Source organism: Doryrhamphus excisus, chromosome 8 (genome assembly GCF_030265055.1).
Source record: "Doryrhamphus excisus isolate RoL2022-K1 chromosome 8, RoL_Dexc_1.0, whole genome shotgun sequence".
Lineage (NCBI taxonomy): Eukaryota > Metazoa > Chordata > Actinopteri > Syngnathiformes > Syngnathidae > Doryrhamphus > Doryrhamphus excisus.
Genome location: NC_080473.1, coordinates 9,207,595 through 9,229,452, shown reverse-complemented (window position 1 = coordinate 9,229,452; position 21,858 = coordinate 9,207,595). Strand labels below are relative to the sequence as shown.

General features: G+C 42.3%; 2 protein-coding genes across 2 annotated transcripts in view; one reads left to right on the top strand and one right to left on the bottom strand.

Annotated features, from left to right (window-relative positions):
- Positions 1-8,648, bottom strand: part of ppm1lb (protein phosphatase, Mg2+/Mn2+ dependent, 1Lb) — a 42,496-nt gene extending 33,848 nt beyond the window's left edge. Inside the window, exon 1 of the mRNA XM_058079667.1 lies at positions 7,667-8,648. Within this exon, the coding sequence (XP_057935650.1) occupies positions 7,667-8,065 (399 nt within the window). The 5' untranslated portion in view covers positions 8,066-8,648. The remainder of the gene's footprint in view (positions 1-7,666) is intronic.
- Positions 8,649-9,042: 394 nt separating this feature from the next.
- nmd3 (NMD3 ribosome export adaptor) lies at positions 9,043-21,069 on the top strand. Its single transcript, XM_058079666.1, has 16 exons — positions 9,043-9,160; positions 9,420-9,489; positions 10,505-10,639; positions 11,287-11,383; positions 11,477-11,557; positions 12,696-12,824; positions 13,018-13,108; positions 13,321-13,399; positions 14,386-14,482; positions 14,676-14,793; positions 17,266-17,411; positions 18,558-18,670; positions 18,746-18,818; positions 18,917-19,023; positions 19,922-19,992; positions 20,830-21,069. Exons 2-16 carry the CDS (start codon positions 9,446-9,448, stop codon positions 20,961-20,963), a joined length of 1,515 nt encoding a protein of 504 aa, XP_057935649.1. The 5' UTR covers positions 9,043-9,160; positions 9,420-9,445; the 3' UTR covers positions 20,964-21,069.
- Positions 21,070-21,858: the final 789 nt, after the last annotated feature.

Here is a 21,858-nt window from a genome sequence, read left to right as displayed (position 1 = left end):
ATATTTCATGAATTGTTTTTTTCCCCTCCCCAAAATCATAGCAAAGAAGAGGAATTTCTTCGAAATTGAAATACCGAATCATAAACAATAATTTTCCAATACATGATTACAAGTGACTACATCCCATTCTTTGCATAGGAATGTCCTTACACGCTCATTTCTGCAGTGGTATCGGGAAGAGGCAAAAATGTCGATTGCGCAATCCCAAAGTCAAAGCTGATGTGTGTGACAATCTGGTTTTGCCCGAAACACGAATGTAGTCGGTCTGCTTCCATGGATGACGAAGGGTAGCCTTGGCGGAGGCCAATGTTCACCAGGAAATAGGCTCCACAAACCAAGCTCCATTTGTACAAGGACCTCACCAAAAAAACGGCAACAGTGTTCCATTGACATAACTGACTCGTATATTAACCTAGCTATAGCGGTACTATTATTGTAGCAGGTAGCATAAAATGTTTTTATTTTTTTATCTGTCAGACTAACACGACGCCTCGCGGACATCGTAAGTGTTGTCGCTGTATCTATGCTGCTGTTGCTAACGGAACTAGCATAAGTATGTGTATCAATGCACCTCCAGGAAAGAAGTTTTGGTAGTGTTTTAAATCTTCAAGATACGGCAAGATACTGCAACTATTACATGTTATCATCAGTGTACGTGTTAATGTATGATCATAGCTTGTATATCAAATGATGCAACATTTTTTTTTAAAAGGCCTTCAAAGTCGAAATTGACCTGCATCATTAGCTAGCTCATATTAACTTGTTTTCTTGTGTTATAATGCACAGAAAAGGGAAAGGAATATGTATTCATGTTTCACAAAAAAAAGGGTTGTGAATGTTGTGCAGTTCCCCTTTAACACAAGAATTTGACATCAAGGGAAGGACCAGTTTTACAAGCCGTATCATCAGATTGTTGCGGTTCATGTCTCCAAACCGGTTTGTAAACTAATTAACACGTTCCAGCAGACAAAAAAATCTTGTCTTTCAGAATGTTTTCATGACACGCTCATTTGATTTACTGTATGTATACTCAAGTTGAAGAATTCCTCGTTATAAGGGCTGTATGAATAAAATAAATAAACCACTGATGACGCGAGGCATTAGTGCGGTGCTGAATAACTTTGGTTGTGTACTTGATATTATTGTTCTTGTTGCCTTAGCTACGGTGTATGGCACCATTCATCTAACATGATTACCACTATAAGGATGACGGTGAAAGCTAATTACGAGTACGAGTTTAATTCTATAAGCACAGAATAAGGGCAGTTGCCGTTGACATAGACATACAATACGTACAAACGTGGCAGTGATTTCAGTGTAAGATGGCGACAGTTCAACAGAGCCAGTCTGAGTTGGGTAACAACCGTCCCCGCTTAGACTCGCTGATTTTTATCACAAAGTCATGTGAGTGTACCATCATGACCTCATCAAGAACAGTACGCTGTTGACGCCGCAGAGCTACGAGCTTGGATGGTGTTTGAGTTTGAGGACTGAATGTGACTCTGAGTGTGAGTCTGGATTGATAACACCCCCCCCCCAAATAGGCAACCAGTAGAGCCCCAATTTAATTTTGGAGCCCAATGTCTGACTGCTGCATTTTTTTTTAAAAACCAAAATTAGTCCACAGAGGAGGGATTTTGCCAAGAGCCTTTTTCGAGTTCCATCACAGCGTGGTTTGCAGACTGAGGGAAATAAATATTGGTGTGCTTACCCATGTAGGCGAAAAGCTGGTTTATTACCTCATGTCCCGGAGCAACAACTTTATTTGCTTTCATCCCTTTCTTATTTTAAAATAACATTAACTGCTTACCATTTTGCAGCCCTAGGATACAACTTCCTTGTTTTCATTTTTGTTTCCAGCAGAAAACAGCTGAATTCATTCAGTGTTGTCCACTGCTTTCATTTCACGACTCTGTAGAGGTTTGATTAGCTTGAGAGCATTTAGCTTTGGCTTACACATCAGTCTATTGCCAGAGGTTCAACTCCACAGGCCGTGTCCGTAGCTAGCTGTAGCTCCACAAATCCACACAGGAAAGCGTTTTGTTTGTAACGAAAAAATATTTAAAATATCCACGTTTATTTCCAAGAATACAAACAAAATAGCTGGCTAGCACAATAGTTTTCAACTAACTGAAAATAGACAAAAGAGGAAACCGTATGCCTTGTAACTCTCAGGTGCTAACTGACGGCTAAATGTGAACCAGGAAGTATATCTGCTCTATGCACTCTTAAAGGGGAAGTACACTTTTTTTTAACAATGTGTACAAAATCTTATAAAAACGTGAATTCCAATAGACCTTTAAACATTTGTAACTATTCTATGAAGTTATAAAATAAATTATGAATGACTAAACTTCTTTGCACTTATTTAATAATTTATTATTAAATAAATTAATAAAATAAATTATTTAACAAATTATAATTATTATTATTGTTGTATGAAGTTATAAATTAAATTATGAATTATTACACTTCTTTGCACTTATTTAATAATTTATTATTAAATAAAGTAATACATTAAATTATTTAATTATTATTATTATTATCCAGGGCGGCACGGCGGTCGAGTGGTTAGCACGCAGACCTCACAGCTAGGCGACGAGGGTTCAATTCCACATCTCTGTGTGGAGTTTTCATGTTCTCCCCGTGCATGCGTGGGTTTTCTCCGGGTACTCCGATTTCCTCCCACATTCCAAAAACATGCTAGGTTAATTGGCGACTCCAAATTGTCCATAGGTATGAATGTGAGTGTGAATGGTTGTTTGTCTATATGTGCCCTGTGATTGGCTGGCCACCAGTCCAGGGTGTACCCCGCCTCTCGCCCCAAAGACAGCTGGGATAGGCTCCAGCACTCCCTGCAACCCTCGTGAGGAAAAGCGGTAGAAAATGAATGAATGAATGTTCTGGAAAAACCCAGAACTTGAACCAAACCAGAACGTTTCGTCACCTCTTGACTCAAAAGTGGAGCAAACAAGCGATGGAGATGTGTCATGTGTCATGTTTGGTGCTCCTAAACAGGCTCTATGGGCTCATTTTATCGTTACAACATCATAAAAAGTCATTTTGGTATAATAATGACCGTTTTAATTAATTGGTTTAATTACATGCTGCTTTGCAGGCATGGTGTAATGTGGCGCTACATCGTCGGTGCAGATTTTGCCGTTGAAACACAAGCCAGGAATACACTGAGAAAATAGTGTTTTCAAACACCCATAACTCTTGTATGGTAATGAGTTAAGGCATACAGTAGGGCGGGGGTGTCATCGTTTGGTGGTGGTCCAAATTAGGATTGTTTAGCCTGGACAGAAGAACCTAGTCCGTCCTTAGTTCACCTTTGCTTTATGTTCAGTCTAAATGGCCATTTTATTTTCAACTTTATTATCAATTTCTTAAATAGTAAAATGGATGGCGCTTCAGGGAGCAATTGAAGCAGTCATGCGGTATAGTTCACCTTCTTTGCAACTTCACAATGGTCGTTTTATAGTCAGGAGACAGGGGTTGAATATTAATTCAGGTAGTTTTTTGTTTTTCACCCGAGGCCTGTGCTCGTGCGGGTTATGGAGTTAAGATACCAAACAGTTTGCATTCAGTCTGAGCTTGCCCTGACTGGGGGTGGATGAAAGGAAGCTGGCATGTGACTAAATGCACTGTTGGTATTTGAGGATTAGAAAGAGAACAAACAAAGAGGGCTGGTTGGGAAGACCCAAAGACGGTAATGTACATAAGCGCGTGTGTGTGGTTCAAAAAGTTGAGGAATGGTTGTCTATATGTGCCCTGTGATTGGCTGGTGACCAGTCCAGGGTGTACCCCGCCTCTTATCCGAAGACAGCTGGTATAGGCTCCAGCACCCCCCCACAACCCTCATGAGGATAAGCTGCAGAAAATGAATGAATGAATAATAATGTGAGTGGTTATAATTATTAATTGGCCACTCCAAATTGTCCATAGGTATGAATGTGAGTGTGAATGGTTGTTTGTCTATATGTGCCCTGTGATTGGCTGGCCCACCAGTCCAGGGTGTACCCCGCCTCTCGAGCGAAGCCAGCTGGGATAGGCTCCAGCGCCCCCCACAACCCTTGTGAGGATAAGTGGCAGAAAATGAATGAATGAATAATAATGTGAGTGGTTATCGCGCAGGCCTTGCAACGAGGAGACCGGAGTTCAATTCCACCCTCGGCCATCTCTGTGTGGAGTTTGCATGTTCTCCCCGTGCATGTGTGGGTTTTCTCCGGGTACTCCGGCTTCCTCCCCCATTCCAAAAACAAGCTAGGTTAATTGGCGACTCCAAATTGTCCATAGGTATGAATGTGAATGGTTGTTTGTCTATATGTGCCCTGTGATTGGCTGGCCCACCAGTCCAGGGTGTACCCCGCCTCTCGCCAGAAGACAGCTGGGATAGGCTCCAGCACCCCCGTGACCCTGGTGAGGATAAGCGGTAGAAAGTGAAGGAATGAATGTGTACAGCTTGGCTTACTATCCAATGAAAGTAAGTCAACACAACTGTTATTGTCTAAATAGCTGGCAACACATAAAAGCACCAAGATAATTATGTATTATCTTCAGTCATGGCGGTGTAGTGTACTATGACATACTGAAGCACAAATATGGCGACATGGCAGTTTCCTTACATAACAACCCAAACACACCTTTGGGTTGAGGGCGATGACGTGGACCAAGCATGTATCCAAACCTCAAACCTCAACCCAATTCAGCAACTGTGGGCCATCCTCAAGCAGAAGAAAGTTGGAAGAGCGCAAGGAGTCAAACGTCCACCATCTCCACCAGTGATGTAATCACAGAGGAGTGGAAGAGGATTCCAAACGAATTCCATCCCGAGAGCTTAAAAGCAGTGCTAGTTAACAATGTTGTTTTTCTTGTTTGCATGGATGAAGTGCAACGTCTTTTTGCTGACACCATATTGTTTTTGTTCTTAAAGTAACAACTAAATGAGACCGAATCTCTGCTGGTTGCATCCGAGTACTGCATTTTGCCTGGATTGCTCACTTGAGTTTGGAGTAACAAGCATCAACTGCCACCATGGCGATTCTAGGAGTAATCGGGACATCATCTCATGATTCCCACTGTTCCGACTTCATGTCCCTCGTGGCAAAGGTTGACTGGCAACAACGTTTCAGCTCTTCCACGATGTTAAATGAAGTGGAAAGTGGTGCGCACACAAGGGGCGTCATGCCTCGCTGGAAATTACTATTTCATGAGAAGACACCAGAGAGTTGGAGAGCTCCGTAAAAAAAAATAAAAGAAGAAAGTCTTGTGGGATTTTCTTAATTCGTCCCCGGTGATGAACCGCAAAAGAGAGGAAGAGAGGGAGGAGTCACTGAAGGGAAAAAGGACAAATAAATGGAAGAGTGGGCTTGATGCCTGTCAAACATTTCTAATCTTTCCCACTGTCAGCATTTTGCATAAAAATAAACATGTGCTTTCAGTCATCAAGGGTCGCGGGGGTGCTGGAGCCTAAGTAAGTCTAACATAAGTCTCAATGGTGTGTTCAAGGACAGCTGAACAAAGTGCCCGTAACACCAGAAGAAGAACTGAAAAGCATAAATTCATTCATTCATTTTCTACCGCTTTTCCTCACGAGGGTCGCAGGGGGTGCTGGAGCCTATCCCAGCTGTGTTCGGGCGAGAGAGGGGGGGACACCCTAGACTGGTGGCCAGCCAATCACAAGGCACATATAGACAAACAACCATTCACACTCACATTCATACCTATGGACAATTTGGAGTCGCCAATTAACCTAGCATGTTTTTGGAATGTGGGAGGAAACCGTAGTACCCGGAGAAAACCCACGCATGCACGGGGAGAACATGCAAACTCCACACAGAGATGGCCAAGGGTGGAATTGAACCCTGGTCTTATAGCTGTGAGGTCTGCACGCTAACCACTCGAACGCCATGCAGCTGCACGGTTATTATGTCTATATATAAGAATCGTCACCGTTTCTGTTCACAATGGACATTTTCTCGCAGCGGCCAAGGCGTTGAGGGAGTCTGGTTCGGGGACATCAGGATCTCATCTCTGCTATTTGCGGATGATGTGGTTCTGATGGCCTCTTGGGGCTGTGACCTTCCACAATCAGAGTGTGAAGATTCTGGGATGATACTCAGCAACTCCAAATCCGAGGCCATGGTTCTCAGTCGGAAAAGGGTGGAGTGCTCTCTCCGGGTTGGGAATGAGATCCTGCCCTAGGCGGAGGAGTTCAAGTATCGCGGAGTCTTGTTTATACGAGTGAGGGAAGGTGGGAGTGTGAGATGGGCAGGTGGATCGGCGCAGCGTCTGCAGTAATTCGGTCGCTGTGCCGGACCGTTGTGGTGAAAAGAGAGCTGAGCCGGACACCAAAGCTCTCAATCTATGTTCCCATCCTCACCTATGGTCATTAGCTTTGGGTCGTGACCGAAAGAACGAGATTGTGGATTCAAGCGGCTGAAATGAGTTTCATCCGTAGGGTAGCTTGACTCACCCTAAGAGATAGGGTGAGGAGCTCAGTCATCTGGGAGGGGCTCAGAGTAGAGCCGGTTCTCCATATCGAGAGGAGCCAGTTGAGGTGGTTTGGGCATCTAGTCTGGATGCCTCCCTGGTGAGGTGTTCCGGGCATGCCCAGTCGTGAAAAGGCCCCAAGGCAGACCTAGGACACGCTGGAGGGATTATGTCTCACAGCTGGCCTGGTAACGCCTTGGTGTCCTCTTTGTGGAGCTGGAGGAGGTGGCCGGGGACCGGGAAGTCTGGGATTCCATACTGAGACTGCTGCCCCCCGACAAGCAGAGGAAAATTGATGGCTGGATAGATGGATGGATTAAAGGAGGTCCTTTCAAAATGGTCTCTCCAATATGTGGTCTGTGAACTGATATAGAGGATCACAGACAGTTACTTTCATTCATTCATTTTCTACCGCTTTTCCTCACGAGGGTCGCGGGAGGTGCTGGAGCCTATCCCAGCTGTCTTTGGGTGAGAGGCGGGGTACACCCTGGACTGGTCGCCAGCCAACCATTCACACTCACATTCATACCTATGGACAATTTGGAGTCGCTAATTAACCTAGCATGTTTTTTTGGAATGTGGGAGGAAACCGGAGTACCCGGAGAAAACCCACGCATGCACGGGGAGAACATGCAAACTCCACACAGAGATGGCCGAGGGTGGCAGACAGTTACTATGGTACCCATTATGTCATTGTATGGTCCTATCACCTTGTACTTCAGTACAGAAAGCAGGAAGTGAACAAATGTAACAGTTTCTGATTGTAAAAGTACCAGATGGAGGGGGTAGGATTTAATAAGCTTTGCTTCTTCCTACTCCTTTCGGACATGTGGAACTGTGAACTGATTATGTGATGCATTCAATTGTAATCTGATGCATGTTCAAATGAAATTAAACCATTACAGATGCCTAAAAACTCCTGTCATATACAAGATTTTCAAATAGCGTTCAAGCACCAGAGTCCTAAAAACACAACGGGGTGCTCCTATCATATAGATGATCTTTGACTAGTGTTTTTGCAGCAGATTCCTCAAAACAACAGAGCACTCCTAATGTTTTTGCAGCACTCCTGTCATCTGGAGTGTCAGGCATAAAAGCTTTGACTATTGTTATTATAGCATATTGCAACAAAAACAGCACTACAGTCATAAAGGGATTGCTAAAAACTCACCTCTCCTCCGTGCCCATCAAAAATCCCAAAAATGGACGGGTGACTCTTGTTGACAATGTCGGCGAGCACCTCGAAGCGGTCCTCCATGTGGTCTCTCCGGCCTTGGATGGAGTACACCGCTACGTTGTTGCTTTTCAACTCCCACGTCTTGGCGAACTCGGCGTCCAGGACGTCCAGGCCCCCGAAACGTTCGTTCTGCATCATCTCGGCCACTTTCCCCTTGACCATCTTCACCGCATCTCGGCTCGACTTGACGATGGTCTTCACTTCGTCCGTGTGGAAGAAGTAACTCCACAGGGCCAGGCTGATACACAGCAGGAACAGGGTCTCCGGTCTTAGCAGAAAATAACGCATGATACGACCTAATAGGGACAGCAGGGTCATTGTATCCTCTATCATTTATTATGTTTGCACGCAGGAAGTCGCGGCGGCAGGTTGAGCGTGAGTCGCCGATGATTTCAGTCAATGGCTGGTGCGTTCAAAAAGGCTGGTTTGTGACGAAACATTTAAACCACAAGAACCTAGCAAAATGTAAACAAATTAATAACACGTTTTACGTTCGACTTGGGGTGGCTGCGTGTCCACGCCGAGCACTTCAGCCTTCACCCCCGCAGTGGAAGAAAGCGGACAACGGCTGTCCTCTAACCATTTGGGAAGGGGGGGGTTCGAGGAAAGTCCACCACGCCGGACTTCGACGCGTGAGCCAGGATCCTATGGAGCTATGGAGGCGCCTATTCTTTATCCAGCTCCGCGACTGTACCGTAGTCCTCAAAATAGCGGTCTGTGACTCTCGTCACATTCTCAGCTGCCACACTGGCTGTGGCTGTACACAAGCTCTGCTGCCAGAATACACAACCGAGGTGCATTCACGAACGCCCCGTTTTCTGAATACTTTTGAAGCTGATATCGTGACCACCAGAGTCTACATTCAAAGTGTGAACCTCACTTAACGTTTCCCGGCGATTCTGCATTTAATATATGGACTACAGCTTTCAAGAAAAGTCAATTTCTACTCTGGAAACTATTGTTTCGAGTAGGACTATTTCCGAAAGCTTTGAATGCACCACTCACGCAGCCAGTCAGCAGGTGCATGTGTAAATCACTGATTTAAAACATATTCTTTAACTAAAAATAGTATTTAAAGAAAAAACAATCGCCATCTTTCTGATTCAAACTACATTATGTTGTTTACTTTAGTTTGATGTCGAGACTAGCACTGACTAATGTACGTCTTTTCATCCACAAAAGTATTTATTTCACATCAGCTACTTATATAAGGCAGTACAATATAAACGATAGTTTAACTGACACGTTAAAGTAATAATAGTTTTATTCAATTTAAAGACTGTTTTGGTTCATTTTACTCAGGCGAACACAGGGCAGCGTCTGGGTCCTCAAGCACTGCGTGACGTCACTCAGCCTTTCGGGAAGAGATCTCGATGGGGAAAACGTGGGGTTGAAAAGTGTGGTAGGGATTTAATCTTCGTCACACCGGTATGTATACTGTATTTAGTATGTTATTTTCATGGTTGTGTCTTTCTATGTGTTTTATTGTATTATCTACAAATGTGTATCTGGCTAACCAAACAAAACCTGTTTAGCGTTTAATGCTAATGCTAAATCTTTGACACATCACAATAGTCTGGTAGCACTGGTCTTTATTACTAGGTTAATTACTATATAATGGACTCTTTAGTGAATTATTTCACCAATTCACACATTATTTAAATGTTTTTCATGTTTGTGTCCACAGTAAGGATCCTCTCAAAACTATCAAGAATGGAGTACATACAGCCTGCTGCCACACGTAGCCAAGGAAACATGTAAGTATCTACTTATATCAGGTAATAACTAATTTATTGTAATTTATAATTACAGTTCTATTACGTCTCACACAATGCCTTATGTCTATGTATATAACTGACATGGGGCCTCGTCTGCGTATAAAGTTTGCGTCCACCCTTTTCCACTCAAAGTATGTCACCTATAAAAACACATCCACGCTTGCGCAACCGTACACCACCTTTGCAGTTGGCAGATGCGCACTTTTTGGACACAGGGGCAAAAATGCGACGCATATTTTGAAGGTGAAATAAAGTGATTTGAAAATTTGTCATAATTATATGATGTCATTAATATCATATCAATATTCTGTTCATATACACTTGGGCGTGGCCTTCTTTTTGGTGCCCCTCTTTTCCACCTGATTAGTTAAAAAGAGTCAGTTATGTGCACAAGGTACCATACTGTTAGTTACTGAGGGGTCATATCTTGCATTTTTCAGAATACAGGTTTCACAAATTGGACTGGATTGGGCTGTTTATGCTAGCGGTCTGCAGAAAGAGGTCTCTAACATCAGCTTAGCCCCCCTGCAAACCCAGGATAGAGTCTGTTGGACCCCGTACCGTCTAGCAAAAGATACATAGCAATTAGAGCTTGAACAAACAGACTTAAGAATAGCATCTTCCCCAGAGCAGTATCCTCTTCCTGACCTGAATACTTTTCTACTGTATTACAGTATTCTACTTCTATGCCGTGACACTTTCCTGTGGTCACTGCATTCTGTTCTATTTTAGCACTATTTGTATTACCCATTCTAGCCATCCATCCATTTTGTTTATCTTCGATATTTTTGTTATACAGTGGTTCTCAAATAGGGGGCTACGCTCCCCTTGGGTGGTCGGGACTTCAGTATCAGTGTAACCCAATTAGTGCTGGACTTATTGTCTTATTATTAATGACAAAGTATCTTGCCTCTTGCGTCTCACGTCTTTACGAGACTCAATTGGTGACGACATGGATGTGATCTGTAATGTTGTTTCTTATGTTCCTATTCAGCTTGTGCTGCACTTGTGGCGTCCCGATTCCTCCGAACCCAGCCAACATGTGCGTGGCGTGTCTGCGCACTCAGGTGGACATCTCTGAGGGAATTCCTAAGCAAGTCACAGTGCATTTCTGCAAGCAATGTGAACGGTTTGTCCCATGTCTTTTACTATTGTATTATTTTCTTCAGTTCATTGTCTATGAATCATTTAAATCAGTGATTCCCAAACCTTTGACCGTTGCATACCTCTTCAGACATCTGACTGGAAGTCATGTACACCCTGCACCTGCACAAAAAAAAATATAAACCACACAATAAGACATATTTGATATATTATTAAATGTATTATACATTATGACATTATATAAAAAGCAGTGTTGGAGAAAATTGTCCACATAAGTCTCAATGGTGTGTTCAAGGACCACTGAACAAAGTGCCCCTAACACCAGAAGAAGACACATTATTACTGAAAGCATAAATTCACTAACGTCCAAAACTGGGGGCGTCCAGTCAACAAACAAACAATACAGCACAGAAAACACACACACACAATATAAATGAACCTGGAAAATCTTCAAGATTAAACACTTTCAATGCACAACATCGTTATCAAACACACACACAACAATGAACAACTTCATGCTGTTACCTTTTTTCTGCACTGTACTGCTTACCTGCTGGGGCAGTCTCAGTGTTCGACGCTAATGTAGGCAAGCAGTTTTTCATTTTGAGGAGTACGCATAGCCCAGTCTGTGCATCCATTTGTGTTGCATATAAAGCTTCCTTTTCTTTGCAGGTACTTGCAGCCTCCAGCCACTTGGCTGCAGTGTGCTCTGGAATCCAGGGAGCTTCTTGCGCTATGTCTGAAAAAAATTAAAAGCTCTATGACCAGAGTAAGGGTTATTCTTACTAACATACCCAATTTATATATTTGCTCACCAAAAAAATGCTGTGTCATGAATTCACCGACACCTCTTGTCGCCCAGGTGCGTCTTATTGATGCCGGCTTCCTTTGGACAGAGCCGCACTCCAAAAGAATCAAGATGAAATTGACCATCCAGAAGGAGGTAGTGTAACCATAAGCAGTGCAACAAAAATCTTAGTATCATCCATTTCCCGTTGTCGCTTGTCCTTACTTAAGATGGAAGCTATCCCATACGTAGACATGTCCGCAAACAATCATTGATTCACACTTACATTCACATCTTAAATAGAAACTCTTAAACACAACTAATCTCCCTGAAATCCGACTCTTGAGTCTAAATCACACAAGCAGCTGTCACATCATCCAAATGACCTTTAACGAGAAAGCACGCTCTGCGCTCCTGAGGGACATCTCTTTTGTTTTTTTGCTGTTGGACAGGGTCATTTTAAGAGAGCTTTAAAGGCCAGCTCGCTTTCTAAATTGTCAAGGATTATTAGGGCCACACTGAAAAGAAAAAAGAAAACTGTAGAAATACTATGAGAATGTCATAGAATTATACGACTAGCAAAGCAAATATAAGAATAAGTCATTTTAGAAGACAACCGTAAGTGAGACTGAAGTTGACATATTACTAAAAAGTGGAAAACAAGTCGTATTTACATGAAAAATGCAATTATTTTTTTAATATTAATATACAGTACTGCATTTATTGACAAAAATTATTTTGACTGTAAGAGTTGTACCATGGGGGCTGCACGGCAGGCGAGTGGTTAGCGCGCAGACCTCACAGCTAGGAGACCAGGGTTCAATTCCACCCTCGGCCATCTCTGTATGGAGTTTGCATGTTCTCCCGTGCATGCGTGGGTTTTCTCCGGTTTTACTCCGGTTTCCTCCCACATTCCAAAAACATGCTAGGTTAATTGGCGACTCCAAATTGTCCATAGGTATGAATGTGAGTGTGAATGGTTGTTTGTCTATATGTGCCCTGTGATTGGCTGGCCACCAGTCCAGGGTGTACCCCGCCTCTCGAGCGAAGCCAGCTGGGATAGGCTCCAGCACCCCCGCGACCCTTGTGAGGAAAAAGCGATAGAAAATGAATGAATGAGTTGTACCATGGTCAAGGCCTGCAGGGTCGCTGTTAAATTTACAATTCTATAGCTAACATCATGCTGTTATGAGGCAACAGCACCTCTGCTCTTCCATATGTAAATGCCCCCCACCCCCTCCCCAATGCTGTTTGAGCATGTGGTCTAACTTGTTGCTGTTTTTCACCTTTCCAGGTGATGAATGGTGCCATCCTCCAGCAGGTCTTTGTGGTGGAGTTCGTCATCCAGCCTCAAATGTGTGACGACTGCCACCGTGTGGAGGCCAAGGATTTCTGGAAGGCAGTGGTTCAAGTCAGGCAGAAGGTCATGTGATGTGCTATTTGTTTTTTACTGCGTCAATAACTGATACTTCCCTTGCAGCATTCTACGGAGATGGTGAATCTGTCATTTTAAAATAATTCAGTGATTATGAATTGTGATTGACCAAATAAGATACTGTTGTTTAACTGCACTTGGAATATATTTAACTCGTGTTTTCTTTCCTTTTGTTCAACAGACTGTTCACAAAAAGACATTCTACTATCTGGAACAGATGATCCTCAAACACAAGCTTCACCAGAATTCCCTTAACATCAAAGAAATTCATGGTTGTATGCTTTTTTAGAAAATATGCCTGAAATTAATTGTGATGCGTCATTGTAATAACAGTTACATGATGATGGTATCAATTACCACGTACCATGTGGCTAACATCTCTCACTTTAATATGCACTCTATTCTGTCCTTGTTGTTTTGAAGCACATTATGGTGTTTTTTTTTGTCACTTCCGGGTGTAATGTTCTTTCTTTGTCCATCTCAGAGGGCATCGATTTCTACTATGGCTCCAAGCAACACGCTCAGAAGATGGTAGACTTCCTCCAGTGTACTGTACCGTGCAGGTGAGCACAAAAACACACATGATCCCAGCATTGGGTCAGCATGGGGATTATTTTCAGTGTTCACTCATTTAATTATAGCGGCTCGCCTGGAATAAAATTGGACTGCCACAGATGTATTTGCGTGCTACCTTTTTTTAAATCATTAAAAATAAATTACCTGTCCACCCTAAACACCTTAATTAGATTGTGTTTGGCTAGTGTGCACATTGCTACTAGATGTTCATGTTTGGTGATTGACTGGAGCTTTGATCCTATTTGTTTTGTGTAATAGCCAACTGTATGTAGACATAATTTGTACAACATATTGTGATTACAATGACCTGTATTGCTTTTGCATCATAATTTTAACAGAGACAGTTGATAGTTTGCTCGTAGAAGTCCTTCACATGGCACAACCTAACATTAGGTGATGTTGCCGGCTGCAGTCGTTTATCATCATATACACAAAGAACCATAGCATTTCTAATCTGTAAGAATATTCAAGTGTACAGCACCTACCACTGATGTACTGGGCTGTGACTTACAGCTGAGCTATTGTTGCCAGATCTCGCGAGAGAAATAAGCGACTCGCTCTCTGAACCAGAAGCCCAAACAACAGGGAAAATGGGAATTTCCCAGTGGCTCTACCACAAAAAGAAAACAAGCTCAAAGTCACTTATAATAAGAGGACAGAGCAACACTGCACCAAGATGTATTTAAATGTGATTTAACAGGTCAACCAGAAAAGCCACACATTTGACTGCACTGAAAGGAGCATAAGCGCCATCTAGTGTTTTGGAAGGCACACAGTGCATGGCCAATAATTGTATTGCATGTAAACTGGGATGTCAAAAACGGAGAATTTTTTTTTCCAGTAATTTGACTAATTTCCTGCACAGAAATGTACTCCTTGATTGCTGCATTACTTGCTATCAGACTTTCCCATCCTGTGTGCGTGCGTGTATATTGTCTCTGATATACTGAATGTTTGTTTCCCTCCTTTTTAGATCAAAGACGTCCCAGCGTCTTATCTCTCATGACATCCACTCAAACACGTACAACTACAAGAGCACTTTCTCTGTGGAGATAGTACCTGTTTGCAAGGTACGCACTGACACCAGCTTTTTGCTTCAAATGTAAATTGCAGTACATGTAAACAAGTTTTCACACCGCCTGACATGTTAATTGGTATTTTTAAAAAGCATGCTGCCAAAAAACTGTTAGGTGTGATTAAATGCTGATCTATTTACTTATATCTACTAAGTCATTTTGACCCTTGGTTGTCTGCTGTTGTCAGGACAACGTAGTGTGCCTTTCACCAAGGCTGGCCCAGAGCCTGGGGAACCTGGGTCAAGTGTGCGTATGCGTCCGTGTCACCAGCACCATCCATCTCATTGACCCAAACACCTTGCAGAGTGAGTGTCTTTACGTCCAGCTTTTTGGTGTGTGTGTGTGTGTGTAGCTTTAATGCTAATGAGTATTGTTTGTCCAGTCTTTTAACAGCATGTGGCTCCAAGAAGCGTTATTGTGCATTTTGCATACACACTATATAGCTCCTTGCTACACTGCGGCTCAAACATCGCACCCTCACTCTATCGCAGTTTTGTCAATAATTACCGTACTTTCCGGACTATAGAGCGCACCTGATTATAAGCCTCACCCACTACATTTTTAGAGGAAAACCGATTTTGTACATACACAAGCCGCACCTGTATATAAGCCGCATGTGCCCACATTAAAACATGTAAACATATTTACAAGGAAAGACGGTACACAGAGAGAGTTTTCAAAGTTTTAATAATATAACTTAACAATAATAATAATATAACTTTCTTCACTTTTTGCAGTTTCCATGATGAGGGTATGTTCACGCTAATTTAATATATGCACAAGACAAGAAGTTGCAGTCTTCCTCGACGTATATATTCCACAGGTCTTAATCTTACCTTTTCTACTCGAGAGCCCCTGGCGGCCGTTAGAAAAATTACATAAATTGGCCGCATCACTGAATAAGCCGCAGGGTTGAAAGTTTGGAAAAAAAGTAGCGGCTTATAGTCCGGAATTTACGGTAATTATTAAATGATCGCTCTTTCATGGTTGAACACGGCCTATTTATAAAAAGCATAAAAACAGCAAAATTATCGAATATACAAATATAAAGCATTCAGAGGATGTGATATGAAGTGATGTGTCTGACATCATCTCGCGAGAGTTGACTGTAGCTGAGTGCTAGCAGGACGTTAGCAGTGTAGAGAGTGGATTGTTATTAAAGTGATTGAAGTGCATTGGGAGTCTCCACAGTGACGGTAGATTGGTTTTTAAGGTGTCCATAACGTTACAATGATGAGACAGTAGCCACCAGGAAGTACTCGTCAGTCTCTTAATAGTATGTTAACTGGGCTTGTGTTTTCTGTTATTTATCCATACTATATTGGCTAAGACTATAGAACTAATCGACTTAAGATGACTATAGGCGGCACGGTGGCCGAGTGGTTAGCGCGCAGACCTCACAGCTAGGAGACCAGGGTTCAATTCCATCCTCTGTGTGGAGTTTGCATGTTCTCCCCGTGCATGCGTGGGTTTTCTCCGGGTACTCCGGTTTCCTCCCACATTCCAAAAACATGCTAGGTTAATTGGCCACTCCAAATTGTCCATAGGTATGAATGTGAGTGTGAATGGTTGTTTGTCTATATGTGCCCTGTGATTGGCTGGCCACCAGTCCAGGTTGTACCCCGCCTCTCGCCCGAAGACAGCTGGGATAGGCTCCAGCACCCCCCGTAGAAAATGTATGAATGAATGAATGAAGATGACTATAGAGGTGGTATTTCTTGACTAGAGGGCTCTGATAATGGCAAAAACTTTCTATCCTGTAACTATGAAAACATCCAATGTATTAATATTGAACCCTACTTCACAGAAATTGACTTATAATGATCTGGAACCAATTAGCCGCGATAAACGAGAAACAACTACACAATATTGGGTAATAAGAATGATATAAATGTGAATAGATAGCGAGATAGTTTATTTCATGTTTAGAAGATCATAAACAGGTTTTCTATGTCATAGCTGCGAAAATATTCCATTATGAAGGAACCTACTTCACGGAAAGTCGGGTTTGGAACCAATGAACCGATTATTATACTTCAAAAACGACCATCTTCTCTCAGTGGAGCCAACCAGTGAGGCAGATGTTCCCCCCCCCCCCCCCCCCCATGTTTAGTGGTTATAAACAGACTCTGGGGACACATATTAATCTTAAGTCATCATTAAAAATGAAAAAGTGTCCATAATAGAGGCTCTTTAATAGAAGCCGTTCTTTGTAAAAGTCTACACTAAGATGAAATCAGTCTGCTGGCCATGTGTTCGCAAAACAAATCCACGGCGCCACTATCTTCCATGTGCTTCCAGTCACGACACAGCATGTCGCCGCATGCGAGGAGGCATTAAAAAAAAACACACACATTTGTTATGCAAGCTGTCGTGGCTCATTAGCACAAGTCAGCTCACGGCTAGAGCTGCTTAATCAATGGGAGTATAGTGGCAATTAGTAGTGATGCGCTTTCCTCTTTTTTTTTTTTTTTTTTCCCGCTGGTGTGTTCCTCATCAGAGTTGTGACATTTTGGAAGCTGCTTGCACTTTTAGCTACTCTTCAAAGATCAGGCTATTTCTGTTCTACAACTTTTTTTTTTTTTTAGCTTACGACAAGATGGCCTCAAGGCTCATGTTTTTATGGTAATTAACGACGGCTTTAAAAAATGTTTGTGTTTTTGCTTTAACTGAAAGTGCGTCATGGAAATGAAAGGGAGCCACAATCACTGCTTTGTTGGTTTGCACCATGACACATGATTGTACTTATTATATAATAAAGGATTTCTGTCTCCCAGTTGCCGAGGTGGATGGGAACACATACTGGCGCCATCCTTTCAACAGCCTCTGTAACCCACGGCAACTGGAGGAGTTTATTGTGATGGATATTGACATCATCAGAGATCAGAAGCTGGCTGCTGGAGCCGGCATGAGGTCCAATAAGGTGAGAGTGGGTGTTCATGCGTGGCTGGTGAACAGATTGCATGGTGGGGAGGGAAAAAAAAATCAATACTGAGCCATTAGGTTATTTATGAAGCTGCATGTGTGATTGCAGCCGACATGACAGAAACGTTAGCGTATTGATGGCACAGGGAATGGGTTTGTAGAGACACATGCTTCGTCATTATGGATGTTCCTCTCACAAAACAATGGAGTAAAAAAAGTCCAACAGTAGTGCAGTTGTGAACACTCTACTAAGGGCTTGATATTTAGTATTAGAATTTGTACTAAAAGTGAATTTCTGAGAATTGTTCTTAGCAGATACTAACCACGTTTACATGGACCCAAATATTCCAATTCCATTCGGGTTATTTGCTCAAACAGAAAAAATCTAAACTATGTCTACACCTCATTCCGAAAGAAAAATGCCAATCCGAATGAATATATAAACGGATTCACAGGGGTGGAATATTCCTTTCCCCAATCCGATTGAGGTATCTTGTACCCGCTCAATCGGAAAGTTGTCAGACTGCGTTCTTCTTTGTGGTGTTTTTCTTCTTCTGTTGTTTATTGGCGGTTGGCAAGCAGCTTTCGTGTGCATTACCGCCATCTGTGGAACAGAATCTAAACCCTTCTATACGCCATTCACAAGTCCAGTTTTATTAAAAAAGAAAATAATTCTTCTTAATTATAAAATATTAGCAAGATTGAACTTTATCTTTTCCTATTCCCGGGTGAGTTCTTTCAGCGAATGCTGAGATATGACGTAACACGCAGCTCGAGACGTTCTTTGATTTAAAAAAAAAGGCGAGCAATCGGCACTGGACTGCTGCAGAAAGTTTGTTTTTGATTCAAACTAAATTTCAAGACTGGACGAACGAAAAACTGGCAATACGAAGTTATTCCAACAACTGCCCCATTTACTATTCTGGTTGATTATAGCGGCGCAATAATCGCGATTGGAATATTACTTTCCATGTATACCATTGCTTTCGGAAAGGTCATTCGGAAAGATTCCATTCGGAAAGAGAAAAACTCCTCATGTAAACGTGGCTACTGTGTGGGCCAGTTGCAATCATAAAATAAAATTCATATTGTGTGCCAAGTAACCAAAACCAAACCTCTAATTATTGTCCCAAATGTGTTGCAGCACACCCTGGCGGAGGTGTGGGTCCAAAAAACATCGGAGATGGACACCAGTCAGCAATACCACTGCCGCACATTCTTGGGCCACCTGCTCAACATTGGGGACCTGGTCATGGGGTGAATAGCAGCACATGAACGCACATGTAGCCAATTGGAAGGAAGGATTACAGGTTGCTATTCTGCTGCCGACAGGTTCGACTTTGCCAATTCCAATGTAAACGATGAGTTCCTGAATAAGATGAACCCTCATCATGTACCTGATGTGGTAAGACTTGTTCTCAATGACTCAATACTGACCACTAGTGGCAAATCGCTAACTTGCATGTTTCAACTAAAAAGAACTGTTCCTTGTGTTTTCCTAAGGTGCTCATCAAGAAGAGCTACGACCGCAGCCGTAGAGTGAGGCGCAGGAACTGGAAACTGCAGGAGATGGCCAGAGACCGGGATGGCATGGACACAGACGATGAGAGGTATCAATCATTCTGAATGAAGCGGCATTAGCCACGTTTACATGAGGAGTTTTTCTCTTTCCGAATGACCTTTCCGAAAGCAATGGTATACATGGAAAGGAATATTCCAATCGCGTGTCTACATGCGCCGCTATAATCAACCAGAATAGTCAATTTGGCATGTGCAGTAAAGTGTAAACACCAACATGACGTGATACTGACTTTCTCGAGTTTTTCTTTCACTTGTTGGAATAACTCCGTATTGCCAGTTTTTCCTTCGTCCAGTCTTGAAATTTAGTTTGAATCAAAAACAAACTTTCCGCAGCAGTACAGTGCCGATTGCTCGCCTCCATTTTTTTTTTTTAATCGAAGAACAATCGTACGTCATATCTCAGCATTCGCTGAAAGAATGCACCCGGGAACAGGAAAAGATAAAGTTCAATCTTGCTAATGTTTTTTACTTAAGAAGAATTATTTTCTTTTTTTAATAAAACTGGACTGGCGTATAGAAGTGTTTAGATTCTGTTCCACAGATGGTGGTAATGCACACGAAAGCTGCTTGCCAACTGCCAATAAACAACAGAAGAAGAAGAACACAGTCTGACAACTTTCCGATTGATCGGTTACAAGATACCTCAATCGGATTGGGGAAAGGAATATTCCACCCCTGTGAATCTGATTATATATTCAGTCAGATTGGCACTTTGAGGTGTATACAAATGTTAGATTCTTTCCGTTTGAGCAAATAACCCGAATGGAATTGGAATATTTGGGTCCATGTCAACGTGGCTACTGTTGTCATTTCAAATACAACACAATATTACCGACTTCTATTGACTGGCAGAACAATAGCAAAACCGACTATTATTATAACTTTGTGGAAAATAAATATCCTTTGGCTGGCTTTTTTTGCCCACAGACAATACCAGGACTTCCTGGAAGACCTGGAGGAAGATGAGGCTCTGAGAAAGAATGTTAACATCTACCGAGGTGAGTAGCTGGACACGAGTGACATTCTCATTACTTTGTGTGTAAGCTTAAAGGAAAACTGCACTTTTTGTCTGTGCGTTCTCACGAAAAATAAACTAAACAGGAATAAAAAGGTAGCACCTATTTTGCCAGCCCTCTATTAAAGCACGTCCAAAAACCTCCATCAATGTTCTCTATACATTCCGTAGTAGCAGGTACATTCATGACAGCATGTATTATTTCCAATATTTTGGCCATTTTCCGCATTACCAGAGCTTCCTTCTTTGGCCTCATTGATTTCACACAGCCCATAGCAACGAACACTGCTTCCATCAACAGCAGCAGCCTAGAGAGCACCACTAATCATGGTGAACTTCATGAGAACCGACAACAACTTTACTTTTACTCCCCCGAGGCAGAGAATAATACCGCTTGGTGCTCGATAGATCCAGTTATAGCGAAACACAAAGCGTTGGTAAATTAAAACATAATGAAAAAGTACACTTACAATGTCCACTCTCACTGGGATGCCGACTGATGGGTTGGCTATATCTTTTAGGATAAGACTCAGACTCCCCATTGAGTTGGTAAATTCAATTCAAACTCACAGGCCATGCAGCAACTCCATTAGCTTACATTTCATCTCGGTCTCGGTAGTAGTACTGTGTTGAAATAGCGATCCCTACCTATACCAGATATTTAGGCTTTAAAATACATATGTTGATTACTAAATAATGGGAAAAGTTAGAAACTATTTTAACTATTAGACCAAAGATGAGTGAAAATCCTCTAAAATGGTCGGAAAATTGGCCACTGAATGCACTGTATACGTTTTTTTCTTTTTTTTTTTATTTTCAGATGCCTCAAAGATTCCAGTGGAGAGTGACACAGATGACGACGGAGCACCACGTATCTCCTTGACGGACATGCTGGAGGAACTCAGCCTCTCTGATGCCACAGGAGGCGAGGGGGCCGACATGATGACAGAGTAGCGAAACTGAACACCCAGATCCAACATGATCTCACATGTCATCTTCTTTGTAATAAGTGGGACTGCTTCATAATACAAGATGAAAAATAAATATTTCACTATCTGCATGCTATCTTGGGATGAATTGATTTGCTTGAAACATCCACCAGAGGGCGCTTTAAGCAGCTTTAAATGACACGCTTTGAGGATGGATGGCATGTAAATAAGCTCTATATGGGTTCCTCCTATAGGTGCATTTGTTTAGAAAGATTTGAATTAGACATGCTTTGCAATGTATATATATATATATATATATATATATATATATATATATATATATATATATATATATATAACATGAATACAACTGACACGTCTCAACTCCATCTTAAAGATGGAAGAAGGATTAGTGCCTCGTTTTGTTTTTCCAACACCTGAGCTGGTTGTCAGGCGTAATATGATCTTGGGAAAGTGAGTGAACTGAATGGCAAGGGTGGGTCAGGGTGTGTGGAATGGCGGCGTCTATAACAATGTGGAAAGGAGGTTCTCCATTGAATGGTACGCCCACCTCCCTGACACACCCCCTAAGATAAGTTTGCACCATGACCTCTACCACCATTCTAATACAGATTTTATTTATTGGTGTAACATTTTGGTCATGGGACGTGAACACACCGCTGTTAAAAATGTATGCGGTGACCTAAAAGGGGGGCCTTGCAATCTGACACACAAGGAGCACTTTTAGTGGGGTCAAATATTGCCATGCTATCCACTATGCTCTTATTGTGTCCAACTGTTTTTTTCCACTACGAGAGAACACTGTACATGCAGCAGACCCAGGAGCCGCCAGTGTTTACATATCAATAATGTACTGTATGTTGTTGAGTTTAGAAACGGAGCCAGTCAGCAACACCTGC

Bases quoted from the DNA above. Each gene is read 5' to 3' on its own strand.
- nmd3 (XM_058079666.1), top strand. From the start codon at position 9,446: ATGGAGTACATACAGCCTGCTGCCACACGTAGCCAAGGAAACAT. The intron at 10,640-11,286 runs GTTTGTCCCATG...TTTTCTTTGCAG, and splicing joins TTCTGCAAGCAATGTGAACG to GTACTTGCAGCCTCCAGCCA. The intron at 12,825-13,017 runs GTCATGTGATGT...TTTGTTCAACAG, and splicing joins TGGTTCAAGTCAGGCAGAAG to ACTGTTCACAAAAAGACATT.